At 37.4% G+C, this 18,917-nt stretch overlaps 1 protein-coding gene across 1 annotated transcript; it reads right to left on the bottom strand.

The window, feature by feature from the left end:
• Positions 1-796: 796 nt before the first annotated feature.
• On the bottom strand, positions 797-18,282 carry nqo1 (NAD(P)H dehydrogenase, quinone 1). Its single transcript, XM_077201595.1, has 6 exons — positions 18,137-18,282; positions 14,534-14,701; positions 8,956-9,086; positions 6,798-6,911; positions 6,605-6,706; positions 797-2,207 (listed from the first exon to the last, which is right to left on the bottom strand). Exons 1-6 carry the CDS (start codon positions 18,150-18,152, stop codon positions 1,899-1,901), a joined length of 840 nt encoding a protein of 279 aa, XP_077057710.1. The 5' UTR covers positions 18,153-18,282; the 3' UTR covers positions 797-1,898.
• Positions 18,283-18,917: the final 635 nt, after the last annotated feature.

Below are 18,917 nucleotides of genomic sequence, written 5' to 3'. Positions count from 1 at the left end.
GCGTCGCGGTCAGTGTGCGTAGGCCTGTGACGACAGCACGTAGGGGAGACTCGATTTGTCACCACAAAGGGGCACCAAAGATTGTTGTTTTATTTTATTTTATTAATAACATTATATTATTGGCAAAATGCTTTATACATAAATTTAGATTCTTTAAATATCCTTCTTTGTTTATTAGATTCAGAATTTAATTTAAATACTTCTCAGATGCCAAAATGCAATAAAACCGTGTAATTTGTTTGCATTTTATAATCTGTTGTTGTTGTTTTTTTAATTATTATTATTTAATTTCATGTATTTTTATGTATGTTATAATGGATTCATTGTGGTTCTGTTGTGTCGTGCCTTTTTTCGCTGTATATTGACTGTTTATGCCATTTTTAATAGCCTATTCGGATTTTGTAGTCTATTTAATAAAAATAGGTCCCCTCGACCCTCGAAAAAACAAAAACGTCACCACACTGTGGCAAATTGTCAATAAATGTCTCTGAGGGAAGATTATTTTTTTAAGTCAGTTTGAAGACATACACACATACAAAAAGAACATTTCCACCGTTATTGACCAAGAAGAAAACTAAGGCTTACTCAATAGCAGGGCATGTTGTCACAATGGAAACCAGCTGATTTAATAACAGTATTTATTTATTTTTATTTTTTTGTGAAGCCTGAAATAGTACCTAACGTTATTTTAATGAATAAAACACAAAAACATAAATAAATAGCATTGTTATGAACGCAATTAAAAAATTTCAGTTAAAACTTACCTTCATTTTTAAAGTTGACTCAAGCCTGAAAGTATTCCAGCATGTTTTTATTGTTCATGAATTTTACATTAATTACTACATTATACAAAGAATAAATCTTGAGATTGAGATTATGTGAACAATTCTGTGAAAAACATCCAAAACTTTTTGTATTTGTAGTCAAAATCTCAAAATGTAAAACAACATGATTATGAGTTTATCATAACCCCTCAGATACGTTGACACATTAAAATGCCTAGATTTTTCTAACAGGAGTTAAAAATATAATATTGTAGGGAGAAATTCAAAATAGTCATAATAATCTATATTTGACAAGTTACTTCATTAAGACACCAAGATGAGTAGACATACTAAAATAACAATAGATTGCAGTAAAAATAAGAATTATTGATTAGTCACATTATTCAGTTGCTTATTGCTGGTATAATGTTGGTAATATAAGGCATAAATGACTGGCTGATATTATAATCTCAAGCACATTTCTCTTAAAACTCCCTCTTTCTGCTATTCGATTCTTTGAAAGAGTAACGGTAGCACTTTACAATAAGGTTCATTAGTTAACATTTAACATGAACTAAGAATGAAAAATACCTCTACAGCATTTATTAATCTTAGTTAATATTAATTTCAACATTTACTAATACATTATTAAAATCAAAGGTTGTATTTGTTCACATTAGTTAATGCACTAACATGAACAAACAATGAACAGCTGGATTTTTATTGACTAACATTAACAAATACTGTAACAAATGTATTGATCATTATTAGTTCATGTTAGTTAATACATTACCTATATGTAATCAAATCAAGTTTGCCTGTAGTAACGTTAACACTACTGTCTGTTCGTTCACATGTGATCAGAATTGAGCATGAAAGAAATCAATCCCACAATAAAAATGCCTTTACAGTATGATACTGTATTACGAATTTATCGGGATGAAAACAGAAATGTGCTGTATATTTACAGCTGTTCTGTAAAAGATACAGCCTAATACTGTATTATGGAAATACAGTACAATTCTGTAAGAAATGACCTGTAAATTTACAGTAAAGGATTACATTATACTGTTAACTAATGAAACCTTATTGTAAAGTGTTACCAGAGTAACTAGCGTTGTTTCGCTGGATCCTTTAGCTTTCATTGGCTTTGGTCTGGTTGTCTGGAGGAAGTGGTTTTCCTAAATGATGAGCTGTGGTGATGCCATGAGTGAGAGACACACACTTCTCTCTGACCTCCGGCCGAAGACGAAATCCTCCTTGGAAACTGAGGTCAAAGTATTTGGTGGGCGCGAAGGACAGGGGCTTTTCGGCAAACACGCCATGAAGCCTTTCCCGCCACGCTTCCAACATTTGACTTCTCACGCTCGCTGGCGAGTGCGCCGGACACCAGAAGACCTGAGGCGCGAGGACCTGAAACCCACAGAAGCGCAGCACTCCATTCTGTGTGCAAGAAAACACATAAACTCTTTGTAATCTACATTTTTCTTAATCAATGTTAAAGGGGCACACCACCATTTTTTGAAATTGGGGTTATTCACCGTCTCCGTTGTCTTAGTCAGGGGCCGGTTTCACAAAGCTATTTTAGACCGGTCTATAGTATTAGACAAGTCTAAAATTTGCTCATAGACCAGTCTAATGCAAGTTAGACTGTTTCACAAAAATAAAGGCAAATTATTCATTTCATTATTAACCGACGGAAAACACAATAAAACTCAAGCGTTTGACACACACTCCAACCCATATACATGAATATCAGATGATGTCACCAACGTCTCCTCACTGACGTCACTCAATTCCAAAACTTGTCTTCCGCCATCTTGAGTACCTGATTCGGCAAGATCGATACGTCAGTCGCAAAGGAACTAGAGCTTATTCTCTGGCCGAGCCCGAACTTGCGGGCCGATATTTCCCGTCACTATCCTCGGGCCGGGCCCTTGATCTAGAGATGTGCACGCCCAATGCAAAAGAGTGCGGCGCGGGACTAGATTTGATGGCCGAGTGCGAGCGGCAATGCACTCTCTGTGTGTGTGCGCGTTGCAGGGAGAATAAAACGGTTCGCGGGACTCCCGCAAACTAGAAATATCTATGAATAAAACATAAAAACTAATCCATTTTTGCAGAAAAGCAACAGGAACTATAACAAAATAGAAACGATTTACAGCCCAGAGTTTCCTTTTAAAACACGTTTGCAGCGTTGAGCGATGTAGCCAATCACAGACTCATTGTGCAGTCAGCTTAATTTGATATTAACAGAGATGTGAGATCGCGATTAACTGATGTCAGCTTTTTAGGAATGATTAAGGGAGCACACTTTGCGTAGCCTGGTAATACCAGACTCTGCTACTTCACTTTGCTTCGTACACAGAGTCTGGGATAGCATAATAGAGAAGTGTTTTCTCTCTCGCTAGGGAGCCCGTACTGAATTTTAAAATCATTGGTTACCCGTAAGCCAATCAGATAAGTTTGTTTATGACGCATGTTATGCGCCGACACAGCCGCATCGAACCACAGACATCATGCATCGAACTCAAATCTATGATCGAACTTCCACTATAAACACTTGATGATGCGAGCGAAATACCCGAGTGAACATGGCTGTAAACGACTTTTTTGATCTGTGAGTGATGTAATAGAATGACTGCTGCGCTTGACAGGGCACAAACGAGCAGAGAGAGAGAGAGAGAGAGCCCCGGCCGCGCGCGCGCACTCCCACGTCTACAAACAACACGAGCGCTGTCTTGCTCTCTCTCCCTCGCGCATATTCATAAAAATCAATCGACAAGATAGTAAGAGGTCGGAAGACCGCGGTTTCACGTGGAGCATTTGGAGATTTTTAGAGATTATAGACTCTAGGAACAACATCTCAATGAACAACATCTCAACTATAAAGGCCTGTCTCATATAAGTTAGACGCCTATCTCAAGTACAAGCCGGTGCAGTTCGACGATTTGGGCAAATAAAAGCCCGGGCTATTATTTGAAGTTTTACGGTATTTAAGACCTGGAAAAGAAAAGAGACACTGACCTGTCAAAAGGCTCCCCAGTCTCTCGCTGACGATTGGTAATAGTTGATAAATTAAACTTTTCCCAAAGGGAGTAGGGCCTTAAACATCACCTCCATTCAAAATGTTTAATACACACTCTTCGTGTTCGGGCTTCAGTTTGCTAATGCCGGGAATATTCTCCACAACAGAGCGTATTGCATCCGCGTCTCCATATCAGCGGTCGTTTTCGATTTAAAACACGAATCGAATTTAAAACACTTAAACACGGCGCTTACCGACTACGTCACGGCTTTCAGCCCGCCCTCTGTTCGTTGATTGGCCAGGCTGTTTTCAGGCCGGTGGAAAACAGAAACATAGGCTGCTATCTCAGACTGACTACAGGAGCGAAATGAAATTAGCGGAAGTAGGAAGTCTGACGTAGTCAGGCTACACTTTGCGCGCATTCAGTCAAAATCCTTCAATCATATCATGCCCAACCATGCACGCAACTGCTTGCTTTTATGTTATAACAGTGGTTTGTGTGTGCAAACTCTCTGTGCAGTGTTCATGTTGTCTGTGGTGAGTGGATGTAAATGATAATGAGCTTACGCTAGCTTAGGGCTGTGCGATATCATGATTTATGATCGTGGATTAAAATATATCCACCATCTGCTTTTGAAGAAATGTCGTAGTATCGTGCATTCTATCAGTTGCAGTTCTGGCGCCTCCGTCTCAGCATAGGCTACAACGCGACGTATATTCACATCAGATGTTAACGCAAAGGAACGGGACAATGCAGTTCACATAAGTTCATTATTTGCATGTGCTAACAAGTCATTCATGTGTTGATGCGCGGTTCTAACGAGCGCTTTTCTGAGCGCGTACACCCGAAGCGCACGCGCACTAAGCCTGTCTAACAACAGTGACAGGTTACTGAACGAAGTTATCTTTCTAGTCTTATTGCGCGAATACTGTCAAATACACACAGGGTTTACATAAACAAAGTTGGTTATGTATAAAGTAAAACAAACAGAGAAAATCGGCTTCCTAGCTAATGCCGTCAGTATTGTAGACAGTACCCGGCAGGTACTCAAGATGGCGGCAGTCAACTGGAAAAAGAGCGGATGACGTAAGAGGTCATGTGACTGATATTCATGTATTGCACAGTGACGCGTCAACGCTTGCTTTGGTCAGGTGGTGTTTATAGCATAGGGGGCGGAGCTTTAGATTCTAGAGAGCATTTGATTGGACAGTAGATGTGATGAGTAGCTGAAGTCCGCGATGATGTCATAAAAATCCCTGATCCATTTTAGCAGAAGTTTTGAATGCTTATATCTCCTAAATGCAAATTTTGTCATTGTTTTGGAACATACCAGCTTATTCATAACCTTAAGGCTAACATATTCATACTAAAAGCTAAAAAAACGTATATTTTGATTTCAGGGGGCCTTTAAAGGGCTGGTTTTGCAGAACACCCTTATATGGACATGGTCTGGCTGTGTTTTATTCAAATTACTATTACTTAAGAATGAGTTTGGATAAAGAACTCAGGTTGGTGACGTCAAAAGCTTATGCCACCCGCCTTTACTCGTCACACCACTGCTCCTGTTATCAGACAGGTTTCTTCTGTCATTTTGTCTGGATTAATCAGACAGTGGTGGGCGGAGTCAGTGTAAACAGCCTCTGCCAACAAGCTGGAGTATTTGCACTTGGTGTAAAATGAGTTTTGAAAATCTAAAATATGTGACCAAAAAAAACGCATTCCATACGGATTTAATACACAATCCAAAACTGATCCAGGATGATTCCATATTATAGGGGAAGAGCGGGGCACAAACTAACGCGGGCTAGTTGTAACACAGTTGTTTTAAATACTTCCACACGTTATCATGATGAAACTTAGTGTATTTACTAGCTGCCATATCATCACTATATAGAGAGAAAAAAATACACCAAAATTCAGAAATCTTTGGAAGATATCACTGAAGAGTAAGTTTACCATGGTAAAAGTAAAATTCTTACTTTTGTTCATTTTTCATCTCTGTTTTTTGTGTTTATTTAAAATTATATCTTTAATAAATTAATAAATTATCATTTTAATCTTATATCTGTTATTTAACAGTTGAGATCGCTCTTTAATGCTGATCTTACAGCAGAAGATACTCGTCGGGTTTAAATCACAGTTGTGCAGGCGGGGCATGTTGTCACACTGCGTTACAATGAGCCCCTGTTAAAACTGCGCTATTATATTCTATACTTTTTTGAATTCTAATGAGAAACCATGAGAAAAAGGTGAATAAAGACTGAGTCAATTTTCAGAAATTATGATGTTTTGAACTATGCAGTATACAGTAGCTGTGTTTTGGGGTGTGTTTGTTGTTGTCAAATTTGTTTATTTTTAATTATTAAAAAATGTCATTATTTTATATGAAAAAGTTAATAATTGTATATTAATTGAGAAAATATTTTAGGTTGTCATGTGTATTTTTTGATTAGATCAGCTTAATCCAATAGATCAGCCATTGTTTCAGAGTAAATTAAGAAAAACATGTACGCTGTATTAATGAAACAAAAATACATAATTGTACTAGACATGTGGGAAATTAATGTGGGAAAAAAATAAATACTCAAGTGGATACTAATATATAAATACTCTAAGAAAGTCAAAAAGCTCATCCCTACAGGATGGTTGAAAATCCTAATGGCCGACAAATTTGCATAAAGATTTGTTTTCGCAGCTTAATTTGAATAAATGCTCTGTTTGGGAGGGAAGTTTTAAGCTGTGAAACTAGTACACTAAACTGAAAGATCAAACAAAACTGTGCTTTCTCTTGATATGATAAATGTATCTCACCTGTAAAGGCCAAAGGAGAACATTGATGTCCCCATGAACGCCGTCGGCCAAAAACATGGACTCTGTTGCCCCAGTGGTGAATGACAGTATGGCCTTCTTATCCTGGTGTGAATGGTGTACGACATTTTAACTGAATCTGATCACCATTAGAATCACAAAAATGTCAGGTGCACAAAACAAGCCTTTTCCAGACCTTAAAAATGCCGTTGTCGTACATCTTCTGCAGGGTGAAGGCAAATCCTTGAGTTAAAACTCGGTCTATCCAGCCCTTCATGATGGCAGGCACACTAAACCAGTAGAGAGGGAACTGTGAATATATTACAAACGATGTTATTGTTCTGAGATCAAGGTGAAATGTATAATAATTTGACATGAGTAGTGATGGGACGGTTGAAACCATGCTCCGATGCTCCAAAGCAGTTTTCAAAGCACAATTGTATCACACACTGTACCGATGCTTGCATCGAAATTAAACAATACCACGTGATTGATGATGTTTCAAGCTTCAAACGTTCAGACAGCTAGTTTGAAAGAAATTGGTGCTTCATTATGGGGTTATTTTTGTGCCAAAAATGCTGCTTAGATCATTAGTCATTGCCTAGTTCTTCAGATAAATTAGTATATGTTGATGTGTATGTTCCATGTTTATGATGTTTTGTTCTGTCGTCCTTACTGTATTGATCCTACTTTTTCAGGTAAACTAGTATATGTTGTTGTGCAGTGTTGTGGCTGAATGTGTTCATTGAAGGATAGTTCATGAACTCGTTCATATTTTGGGCGAACGTGAAATGAACGTACTGTATTACTGCCTGATGAACGTTACTGTGAACTCGTTCATTTTGGTGTCTGTGAACGGTGCGCGGCGCGCTCTCAGTTTACCTTCGTTCAATAGAGTGCCAGATTTCTATAGAGCCGAAAACCCGGATAAAACACACCGTAAACAGGCCTTAATATGTAGCGGAAAAACACCCAATCTGGCAACACCAGCACCAGTGTCGCACCGCCGCATGCATCATCAACACAAAAAGCAGCGAGGAGTCGTCGTATGATCATTTAAACCAGTTTTATGACAAGGTCGGTGAGGATGGGAAAAATCGTATATTTCTGTGCAAACTTTGCCCACAGATAAAATAATTGCTGTCTCTGGTTCTACGTATATGGGCTGTGGCAATAATTTTGAAAAATAATATCTCGCAGCAACATATGGAAAAAAGAACTATGAACTAGTTCAAAATTTTAAAGTATGAACTATGAACTGAACTAGTTCATTTTAAAATTTGTGAACTGAACATTTACCTAGTTCATGTAGAAAGTGAACTTTCCCAACACTGTTGATGTGTATGTTCTTTGTTTATGTCATCTTGCTCTGTCGTCTGGTTCAGTCGTCTTAAAGGGATAGTTCACCCAAAATTGTAAATTTTGTCATACTTACTCACCCTCAAGTTTTTCCAAACCCGTATGAGATTCTTCCTTCTGCTGAACACAAAGTATATTTTGAAGAATGTTTGTAACCAAACAGTTGTGTGGAGCCAGAACTGAAGAACACAAAAGAAGACATTTGAAAGAATATGGGTAACCAAATAGTTGATGGACCCCAATGGGGTCCATCAACTATTTGGTTACCCATATTCTTTCAAATTACTTATTTTTTGGTTTGGAACAACCATTATGACAAAATGTAAACTTTTGGGTGAACTATCCCTTTAAGATGACGGAACCAGACGACAGAGCAAGATGACATAAACAAAGAACATACACATCAACATATACTAATTTACCTGAAGAACTAGGCAAGGACAAATGTATAGTACAAAGCACAAAGCAGTCGACTCGTTTTTGGCACAAATGCAACCCCATACTCCATGACCTCATCTGATGCATAAAAAGGGAAATGATTATGGAGGAGGCATTATTTAAATGATTTAACACTACAATTCCCTATAAAATAATTTATATTTTTTTAAAACAGAGCACCCAAGATACTTTTTTTCAATCACAGTTACTATAATTATGATCACATACTTATAGTTTATATTATTGATCAATATGTGAATTCGTTGACCAGGCTACGACACGAGTTGTGTTCTCATTGGCACAAATTAATTTAGATGAGATTAGAGAGAACTGTATTGATCCCAGACTGAAGCTTTGTTTGGTCACATGCTTTTTCTTCTCTGCTGTGATTTGTTAGATATGGTGGAGAAAACAAGTGTGACCACCAGATGTCACTAATGTGCACTGTGTTAAAAACTTTGAGTAATGAACCTTTTTTCTGTACAATTTGATGAAAGCGTCAAATGCTTCAGAAAGCCTCGGTTTGCCGTCACTAGACATGAGCGTGGCAGTGTCACCTGAAGGATCACCAGCTCTGACTGCTCCAGCTTGAGCTGTTCTTCTGAAACATCATCACTCAATCGCCCGTTTTGCCATGCCGTCATCATCTCCTCATTGTACACAAAGTGCTCAGGGTTCTTCAGATCACCTGTAATACTTACAGTAATATGATGCTCCTTTATACCATGGTCTGTCTGAATACTCGATTCTGATTGGCTGGAAGGTGTGAATTAATTAAGTAAGGGATAATCCATGTGTATGTGTGTGTGTGTGTGTGTGTGTGTGTGTCGTGTGTGTTAATTCAGCAACATTGCTCTCATTGCTAATGCAAATGTTATCGAATATATGCTTATTACTTAGACTTTTATTATTGCGCATACTGTACTAAGCGGGTCTGTGTACTATTTGATAATTTCATTTCATGTTTGGAATGGAATAACGAGAAATTAAAACCAGCTAGTTTATTCGTTTTTTGTTTTTGTTTTTTTGTTTAGTTTAAAGGGGTCATGAACTGGCTTTTTTAAAAAAATTATATTGTTGTCTGAGGTCAACTTATGACGTTCGCTTGGTTTTTACATTCAAAAACATCAAAATGAATAAGTAATAGGCTATTTTCTACCCTAGTTTTGAGCCTAGCTCAAAAACGCTCGGTTTTAATGGGCGTCTCGCATTGAAGACTTGGAAGTAAACGCCCACTGCTGTGAGTGGATAACATTTTTGCATAATAATGAGTTTCAAATCACTCGTCAGTGCACGTGGGGGAAATTGTTTTGAAAACTTCCAATGTTGTAAAATGGCAACCGGAATGATTCGCCCATACATGTTCGACCCAGAGTCCGATCCCGAATCGCAGGACAATGAACCAACAACACCTCAAATACAACGGATACTTCAGCCTGTGACAGCGTGGTAAGTTATTGTTAATTGTTTATGCTACTTCTAATGTAGGCTATCTTTAATGTTTTTATAGAAATTTTACTCACATAGGTGTGTTGCACCATTCCTGTCGGATCCAATATAGAAGGCACAGCACCGTTTTTCAATCTTAATCGGTCTGCAAATCCTGTCTCGACCTGTGTCTTGTTTACAAAACAGTCCTCGGCGAAATGAAGCGAACAACCGGACAATGTTTTACCCACATCAGCTGGAACCTCATTAAAAATAAATTTTAACCATGCATTCCTATTGGAATCCAGAGGAAGCTTATGCAGCAACTGTCTTCTTCCACAACCAGGCACTGCACAATATTTAGTAAACGGCATGTTTACTGCTCGGTAGCTCGATCCGGTTTGTCATCACGAGGTAGGCCTATGTTATTTAGCTATGCCTGTAATGCGCGAATCGGTGGGCGGGGCTAAACCGGCCGTGTTGAAGTAGGCGTTGATCTTCTTCTGCGGGGATGGTGATTTATCCTCTTTGACGTCATAGTTCCCCAGTTTGAAAAACGAGTCGTTTGCTGAGCCTGGTGTCAATAAAAGCATTTATTGGACTAAAAGTTCTGAAACTTACAGGATATTCTTATAATATGGTGACCTCTTAGATGTCAAAGGCTCAAGGAAAATTTGATTTCTCAGTTCATCACCCCTTTAAAAAACGAAAAATTAGGTTTTGGCTCGATTTTTCATTTTCGTTTCTGGTTTACAAATCGGTTTAAGGGTACGATATTTCATTCGCACACGTGGGCGACGCAGAAAGGTAATTCGTGCTCTTTATTAATCCCAAACCTGTTAATTTTGTCAGCATTACTGTACGTTCACTGATTCTAGCTTCTCTCTTTTCTGTCTCTTTCTTTTCATGTTAACTGAGTAGGCTACACATGCTTACATTCAAACTATAAACTTTATTTCTATTCAATTTTCAAAAGTATTTATCCCTGCGTCACACACGCCTACCTGCCTTTTGATGTAAATAAAAGACGAGAGTGGTAAATGTTACGGACATATTATCATTCATGGTAGAGTTCAGCCTATTATTGATTTTTATTTCTCGTTCCCTTCTATCCAAAGAGATGGAACTATTTGCACTGTATTTCTTAATGGGAAACACATCATGCTAAAATAATCCGTCGTCTACTGTGGCTCACATTAATGGGGTCGCTTGCAAGTCGCAGTAGCACGAATTACGTGACCAGCAACATATTTCTACTTCAAATATTGTGCGTAGTTAACAGTGAGTGGTCGTTTCAGACATTATTTTATTAAAGTGCATTTATCAGTGCTGTACCGACTCTTATTCTGCCTGACGGAAAGAAAAGCTCGTACTGAAGGCGGAGCGGTTTGACCAATCACATGACAGGGGCGTTTCAGCGTCGCCCACGTGTGCGAATAGGTCTTGTATAGAAATATGTCTTGCTTTTCGCTTAATGCAAGGAAGAAGCTTGTGTCTGCGACTTTCTTGCCAGTTCTTGATTATGGGGATGTAGTGTATCAGCATGCTCCTTCTTATATTCTTGCCTCCCTAGATGCTGTGTACCATGGTGCCTTAAGATTTATCACGAATTGCACATTTTCTACACATCATTGTGCATTATACAATAGAGTTTGTTTGTCTTCTCTTGCTGTACGAAGGAAAATGCACTGGTACTTATTGATATACAAAGCAATTTTGGGGGTCTTACCGTATTATCTTTGTTGTATGCTTAAGCAAAAAGTATTAGGTAACTATTCACTGCGCTCACAGTTTTTTTTACAATCTGGATGTACCTCGAGTCAAAACTAATATAGGCAAAACTGCGTTTAATTATGCTTTTAATTATGCTGCACCTTCAGAAAGGAACTCTCTATAGATGACATTAAGGCTGAATCATTTGGTGTCTTTCAGCAATTTCAGAACACTTATACAAGCGCTAGAGAAAGATTTAATGATTTGCAACTGCTCCTGAGGTTGTACTTTTTATCCTACTTTATTGTGTGTTGTATTGTTTTAATGTTATATGTGTGTATATGTGTTTGAATAATTGGGTCGCCTATCTTGGCCAGGACACTCCTGTAAAAGAGATTTTAATCTCAGAGCCTGGTTTTCTCCTGGTTAAATAAAGGTTAAATAAAATAAAATAAAAATCTGGTTGCATTGGAAAAAATGCTCATTCTTCGTTCTATCCCATTATTGCAACATGCTGTGTTAATGTTAGCACATGCTTGTGGCTAAAGCTTATCTAGATTATTGGTACACATTAGGCATGTTCACAGCAGAGGGCTGTTATTCAACACTAACAACATCATAGCTTGATGATCGCGTGAATGAGTTTGGAATCATGGGAGTCGTCATCTTCACCTCCACAACCAATGGAATTCAGTACGACGGGAGCACAAATCATTTTCTTGAATGAGAAAGCACACTGTACTTCATGGCTTAGCTGCATATGACTCAGAGCTACAGGGCGTATGCTTCCCCTGCCAAACTAATTTTAATAATAGTCATAAGGTTATATAACATGCTTGTGGTATCATATGTTTTAGCCGCTAGTCATAACTATCGCTGTAGGGTGTATGCTTCCCCTGCCAATCCTCCCTCCTTAAATTAGTACTAATGAAAATATAATTCCTGATCAGAAATAGACATTGGTACTAGAAAAAGTACATTCTTAATATCAAGAATTCACATTTTAAATGGTACAAATTTAATTATTGATACCAAAAATGCATCCTGTGAATGAATACAAGCTAAAATGGCTTGCCATAGCATGTCACTGTGATTTAAATGATAAAGCAATACTTCATAGTTATTATTTACTGAGGGATGTGCCTCCATATTGACCAGTATGTCCAGCCAATCAACATTTTAAATGCAATATATAGCCTATAAATCAATAGTCAATGTCAATACATTGCTTTCCATCTTGCTTTATAGCAGAGTTGTATCTAAACTGACTTGGAGACTAGATTATCATTGTCTTGTTTTAAACGTATGTGCACCTATAATAATGAGGAGTGTCATCACGCCCATATTGTACTGGTCCCCACAGATGTTTTGATGGAAAGTGCGCATTTCATTTCGTGCACGCGCATATGAACGCATGTTAACGCGCGACGCGGTTATCTTTTCCGAGCTGCAGTTTATAAACTAACACAGTTCATCAAACGTAATAAATAGTTGTATTTCACTCTCACTTTTTTTTTTCAGGCACAAAGTGTCCGGCTTTAGCAAGCAAAACACATAAAGACAAAAAGATGCACGGCTGAGTTTAGACAGACTTGAGAGACAAGAGAGACTAGAGAGAGACACGCCGACCTGATTTCTGTTCCCACAATTCACTCTCATTGTGGTTTTTTTCTCTCTATTCGTAACCAGAAGGATACTTCCACTTAATTATCTCATCGATGTTGTAAACTCTGATTGACGTGGTTTGACAGGAGGGGTTGGCGGGGCCTTGAGTAATTTGCGGGGCCCTATGTAACTTGCGTAGTGTGTGTATAGGGCTGATCGGCTCTGGGTGTATGCTTCCCCTGCTAAACTACACTAGTTTTAGCAATAGTTATGTGGTTAAAAAAAAAAGTTTGTATTATCAGAATTAGCTGCCGCTAGGGGTGCAAGCTTCCCCCAATAGATCCCATTCACCTGGGCTATTCAATTGGCCCCTGAGGGATTTTGTACCGGCCCTTTAGGCGTAATTTACGGGTGGGAAATGTTTTGCTAAGGTCGATATTGTCCCCACCACTTTTGAAACATCTCGCGGCACGAATGTACCAATACAAATAAATAAAAAAAATCTCATGTTAACTAGCAGAGCATTCATTTCGTCCGTTTGTTAAATAAGAGGCGATCTAGCGCTGAAGTGTTTTGTTTTTAGGGTGACCAGATGAGATTGGCTGAAATTATGGGGTGTGGGGTTTAGGGGGTGTTGGCGTCGGCAGGTCAACGAACGAAACGAATGAATGAAAATGAGCTTATCAATGCATATCTAAATTCGCGCCTACGGTATCTTTGTAGAACTTCAAAAAAAGAAACAAAAAAGATGCTGCAGCCAATGAGCAGCCCGGCGGGGTCCGACTCAACCTCCACGGACAGTTTTTAATATTTTATCAGACAATAACTACTCAAGATTTTGCTTTAGTATAATTTTCTGGACAATTAGGGCCGGATTCGGGATTTGGGACAACAGCTTAGTTTTCGGGACTTCTGGTCACCCTATAGTTGTTTTGGATCAAAGTGCTCGTTGCCGCTGCGATCAGTGGCATTGCAAAAAAAGCATTCTCCGGCCCTTTATTTTGCCTCAGTTTCATGAACTGGCCCCAATTCCAAATTAATTGAATAGCCCTGCCATACACTGTTAAATTGGTTACAATAGCGCTTCTTGGATCTATAGCGCGCAACATCAGGATATATTAACCACTGTATCAGCATCAGTCCTGTTGAGGGTAATGCGTAAAAAAAAAGGATCCAGAAAATTTGTGTCAGTTTGTGTTGTTGGATATTGACATGTGGTTTTGTTTTGAGGGGTTATTCCTGCTCTCACCCATGCGAGGCCTCAAGTTCTTGCCCAGAACAGAACCATACCGCCAATCCAAACTATATGCTAATAGCCAATCGTATTTGACGATAGTGGTCCTGACAGAAGTAGATATTTGAGGATGTTATATGACAGCAAATTCCTACCCTTAATATCATCTGCAGTGGCTGACGATTTAAAGCTCATAGCATAGAGATCCGACACGAGGACTTTATAGCCTTGCTTCGTCAAAGCCTCGACGGCGACGTCCCGCGCAGCAGCGTTGAATGAGACGGGACTCTGGTGGGCATATACCATCAGTGCTGTCTTCTGTGCTGTTTACATCAACACACACACACACACACACACACACACACACACACACACACACACACACACACACACACACACACACACACAAGGGGAGAGAGTTTGATTTAAAGGAGAAAGGAGTAGTTCATTTTAAAATGAAAATTAGCCCATGGTTTACTCACTCACAAGCCATCCTAGGTGTTTATGACTTTCTTCTTTCAGACGAGTTATATTAAAAAATGTCCTGTCTCTTTCAAGCTTTATAATGGCAGTGGATTGCAACCAACGATTGAAGCTCAAAAAAGTGCATCTGTCCATCATTAAACTATCCATCATAAAAGTGCATCTATCCATCATAAAAATGCATCTATCCATCATAAAAGAGCATCTATCCATCATAAAAGTGCATCTATCCATCATAAAAGTGCATCTATTCATCAAAAAAGTGCATCTATCCCTCATAAAAATGCATCTATCCATCATAAAAGTGCATCTATCCATCATAAAAGTGCATCTATCCATCAAAAAAGTGCATCTATCCATCATGAAAGTGCATCTATCCATCATAAAAGTGCATCTATCCATGATAAAAGTGCATCTATCCATCATAAAAGAGCATCTATCCATCATAAAAGTGGATCTATCCATCATAAAAGTGCATCTATCCATCATAAAAGTGCATCTATCCATCATAAAAGAGCATCTATCCATCATAAAAGAGCATCTATCCATCATAAAACGCATCTATTCATCATAAAAGTGCATCTATCCATCATAAAAGTGCATCTATCCATCATAAAAGTGCATCTATCCATCAAAAAAGTGCAGCTATCCATCAAAAGAGCATCTATCCATCATAAAGAGCATCTATCCCTCATAAAAGTGCATCTATCCATCAAAAAAGTGCATCTATCCATCATGAAAGTGCATCTATCCATCATAAAAGAGCATCTATCCATCATACAAGTGCATCTATCCATCATAAAAGTGCATCGTTCCATCATAAAACGCATCTATTCATCATAAAAGTGCATCTATCCATCATAAAAGTGCATCTATCCATCATAAAAGTGCATCTATCCATCAAAAAAGTGCAGCTATCCATCAAAAGAGCATCTATCCATCATAAAGAGCATCTATCCATCATAAAAGTGCATCTATCCATCATAAAAGTGCATCTATCCCTCATAAAAGTGCATCTATCCATCAAAAAAGTGCATCTATCCATCATGAAAGTGCATCTATCCATCATAAAAGTGCATCTATCCATGATAAAAGTGCATCTATCCATGATAAAAGTGCATCTATCCATCATAAAAGTGGATCTATCCATCATAAAAGTGCATCTATCCATCATAAAAGAGCATCTATCCATCATAAAAGTGCATCGTTCCATCATAAAACACATCTATTCATCATAAAAGTGCATCTATCCATCATAAAAGTGCATCTATCCATCAAAAGAGCATCTATCCATCATAAAAGTGCATCTATCCATAAAAGTGCATCTATCCCTCATAAAAGTGCATCTATCCATCAAAAAAGTGCATCTATCCATCATAAAAGTGCATCTATCCATGATAAAAGTGCATCTATCCATGATAAAAGTGCATCTATCCATCATAAAAGAGCATCTATCCATCATAAAAGTGCATCGTTCCATCATAAAACACATCTATTCATCATAAAAGTGCATCTATCCATCATAAAAGTGCATCTATCCATCATAAAAGTGCATCTATCCATCAAAAGAGCATCTATCCATCATAAAAGAGCATCTATCCATCATAAAAGTGCATCTATCCATCATAAAAGTGCATCTATCCATCATAAAAGTGCATCTATTCATCAAAAAAGTGCATCTATCCCTCATAAAAGTGCATCTATCCATCAAAAAAGTGCATCTATCCATCATAAAAGTGCATCTATTCATCAAAAAAGTGCATCTATCCATCATAAAAGTGCATCTATCCATGATAAAAGTGCATCTATCCATGATAAAAGTGCATCTATCCATCATAAAAGTGGATCTATCCATCATAAAAGAGCATCTATCCATCATAAAAGTGGATCTATCCATCATAAAAGTGCATCTATCCATCATAAAAGTGCATCTATCCATCATAAAAGAGCATCTATCCATCATAAAAGTGCATCTATCCATCATAAAAGAGCATCTATCCATCATAAAAGTACATCTATTCATCAAAAAAGTGCATCTATCCATCATAAAAGTGCATCTATCCATCAAAAAAGTGCATCTATCCATCATGAAAGTGCATCTATCCATCATAAAAGTGCATCTATTCATCAAAAAAGTGCATCTATCCATCATAAAAGTGCATCTATCCATGATAAAAGTGCATCTATCCATGATAAAAGTGCATCTATCCATCATAAAAGTGGATCTATCCATCATAAAAGAGCATCTATCCATCATAAAAGTGGATCTATCCATCATAAAAGAGCATCTATCCATCATAAAAGTGCATCTATCCATCATAAAAGAGCATCTATCCATCATAAAAGTACATCTATTCATCAAAAAAGTGCATCTATCCCTCATAAAAGTGCATCTATCCATCATGAAAGTGCATCTATCCACCATAAAAGTGCATCTATCCATGATAAAAGTGCATCTATCCATCATAAAAGAGCATCTATCCATCATAAAAGTGCATCTATCCATCATAAAAGAGCATCTATCCATCATAAAAGTGCATCTATCCATCATAAAAGAGCATCTATCCATCATAAAAGTGCATCTATCCATCATAAAAGTGCATCTATCCATCATAAAACTGCATGACAGCATATTTATTAAACAAAAATTAATTATTTTATTTATCAAAATAAACAAAATAGTACAAACTTTGCTTCCTCAATGTTCAATACAAACATATACATTTTTTCTGCAATCATACACTATGGGAATATTGAAAAGCACATTTTTCCTAAGATGTGCCTTTAGCCCCATTGTATCCTACCAAAAATATTCTGGCAAATGCATAGGTTTCACATGCTATTTTTAAATTGACTTTAGGTCATACATTGTTGAAAACAGAGACTTACCTTTGATTTTTTTCCTCTAAATACTTGGGATTTGCCTTGTACTTGAGATTATCACTGAACTAGTTACAATTCGCTCACAATCCAAACCTGTGTGAATTTCTTTCTTTTGTGAAACATTAAAGAAAACATTTTAAGAAATGACTGTTTTGGGGTTTTTTGACAATACAATGGATGTCGATCGTCACCAAAACTTGTGTTTTCCAGCATTCATCAAAAAGTGGTCTTTCATGTTACAGAAGTCAAACAGGTTTGTTTGAGATCATTTTTGTGTGAACTATAACCTTTAACAGAGGAATATCTGCTGATACAAAATGGTGCAATGAATTATTTAGGGTCAAACACTAACTGACTAATCTAAAAAACATATATGAGTACAGATTTCTCACCCATTTCTCGTTGCATGCAATATTCAATTCTGCACCAGGATGAAGAGAGAAAGTCTTGGGCTTGTGAATGAGCTGCTCTTATAATCCTCCTAACGCTGGCCTGTGAAGGTGTCCGATCCCGTCTCAGGTTTCAGTCTCGGTTATTGTATAACCTGTAAGAGGAGTTTGACTGATTCGTCAAACAAACGGACATCTTGGTGACAATCTAGTTAAATATGTGTGTGTTAAAGGAATGCAGATCTGGTACTTTTGCTTCTTCAGGGTGTCAAGCACCTATTTTAATAGTTTTCTTCCTTGCAGCTCTGTGTAAAATATAAACGCGAACACTTAAAGAAAAAGTAATATTGTTAAATATCATTACAATTTAAAATAATTGTTTTCTATTTTTATATATTTTAGAATGTCATTTATTCCTGTGATCAAAGCTGAATTTTCAGCATCATTACTCCAGTCTTCAGTGTCACATGATCCTTCAGAAATCACTATAATATGATGATTTGATGATCAAGAAACATTTATTATTATTATTATTATCATCAATGTTGAAAACAAATTTCAGGATTCTTCAAAAAGTTCAAAAATCTTCTAGAAAGTTCAAAAGAACAGCATTTATCTGAAATAGAAAGCTTATGTAACATTATACACTACTATTCAAAAGTTTGAGGTCAGTAAGAATTTTTATTTTGGTTGGTGAAATAAAAGAAATCCATACTTACATTCAGCAAGGATGCATTTAATTTATCAACAGTGACAGTAAAGACATTTATAATGTTACAAAAGA

Source organism: Siphateles boraxobius, unplaced genomic scaffold (assembly GCF_051911475.1).
Source record: "Siphateles boraxobius isolate OS27281-9 unplaced genomic scaffold, OSU_SipBor_1 48, whole genome shotgun sequence".
NCBI classification, from domain to species: domain Eukaryota; kingdom Metazoa; phylum Chordata; class Actinopteri; order Cypriniformes; family Leuciscidae; genus Siphateles; species Siphateles boraxobius.
The sequence above is the reverse complement of the archived record's forward strand: the minus strand, read 5'-3'. Positions and strand labels throughout refer to the sequence as shown.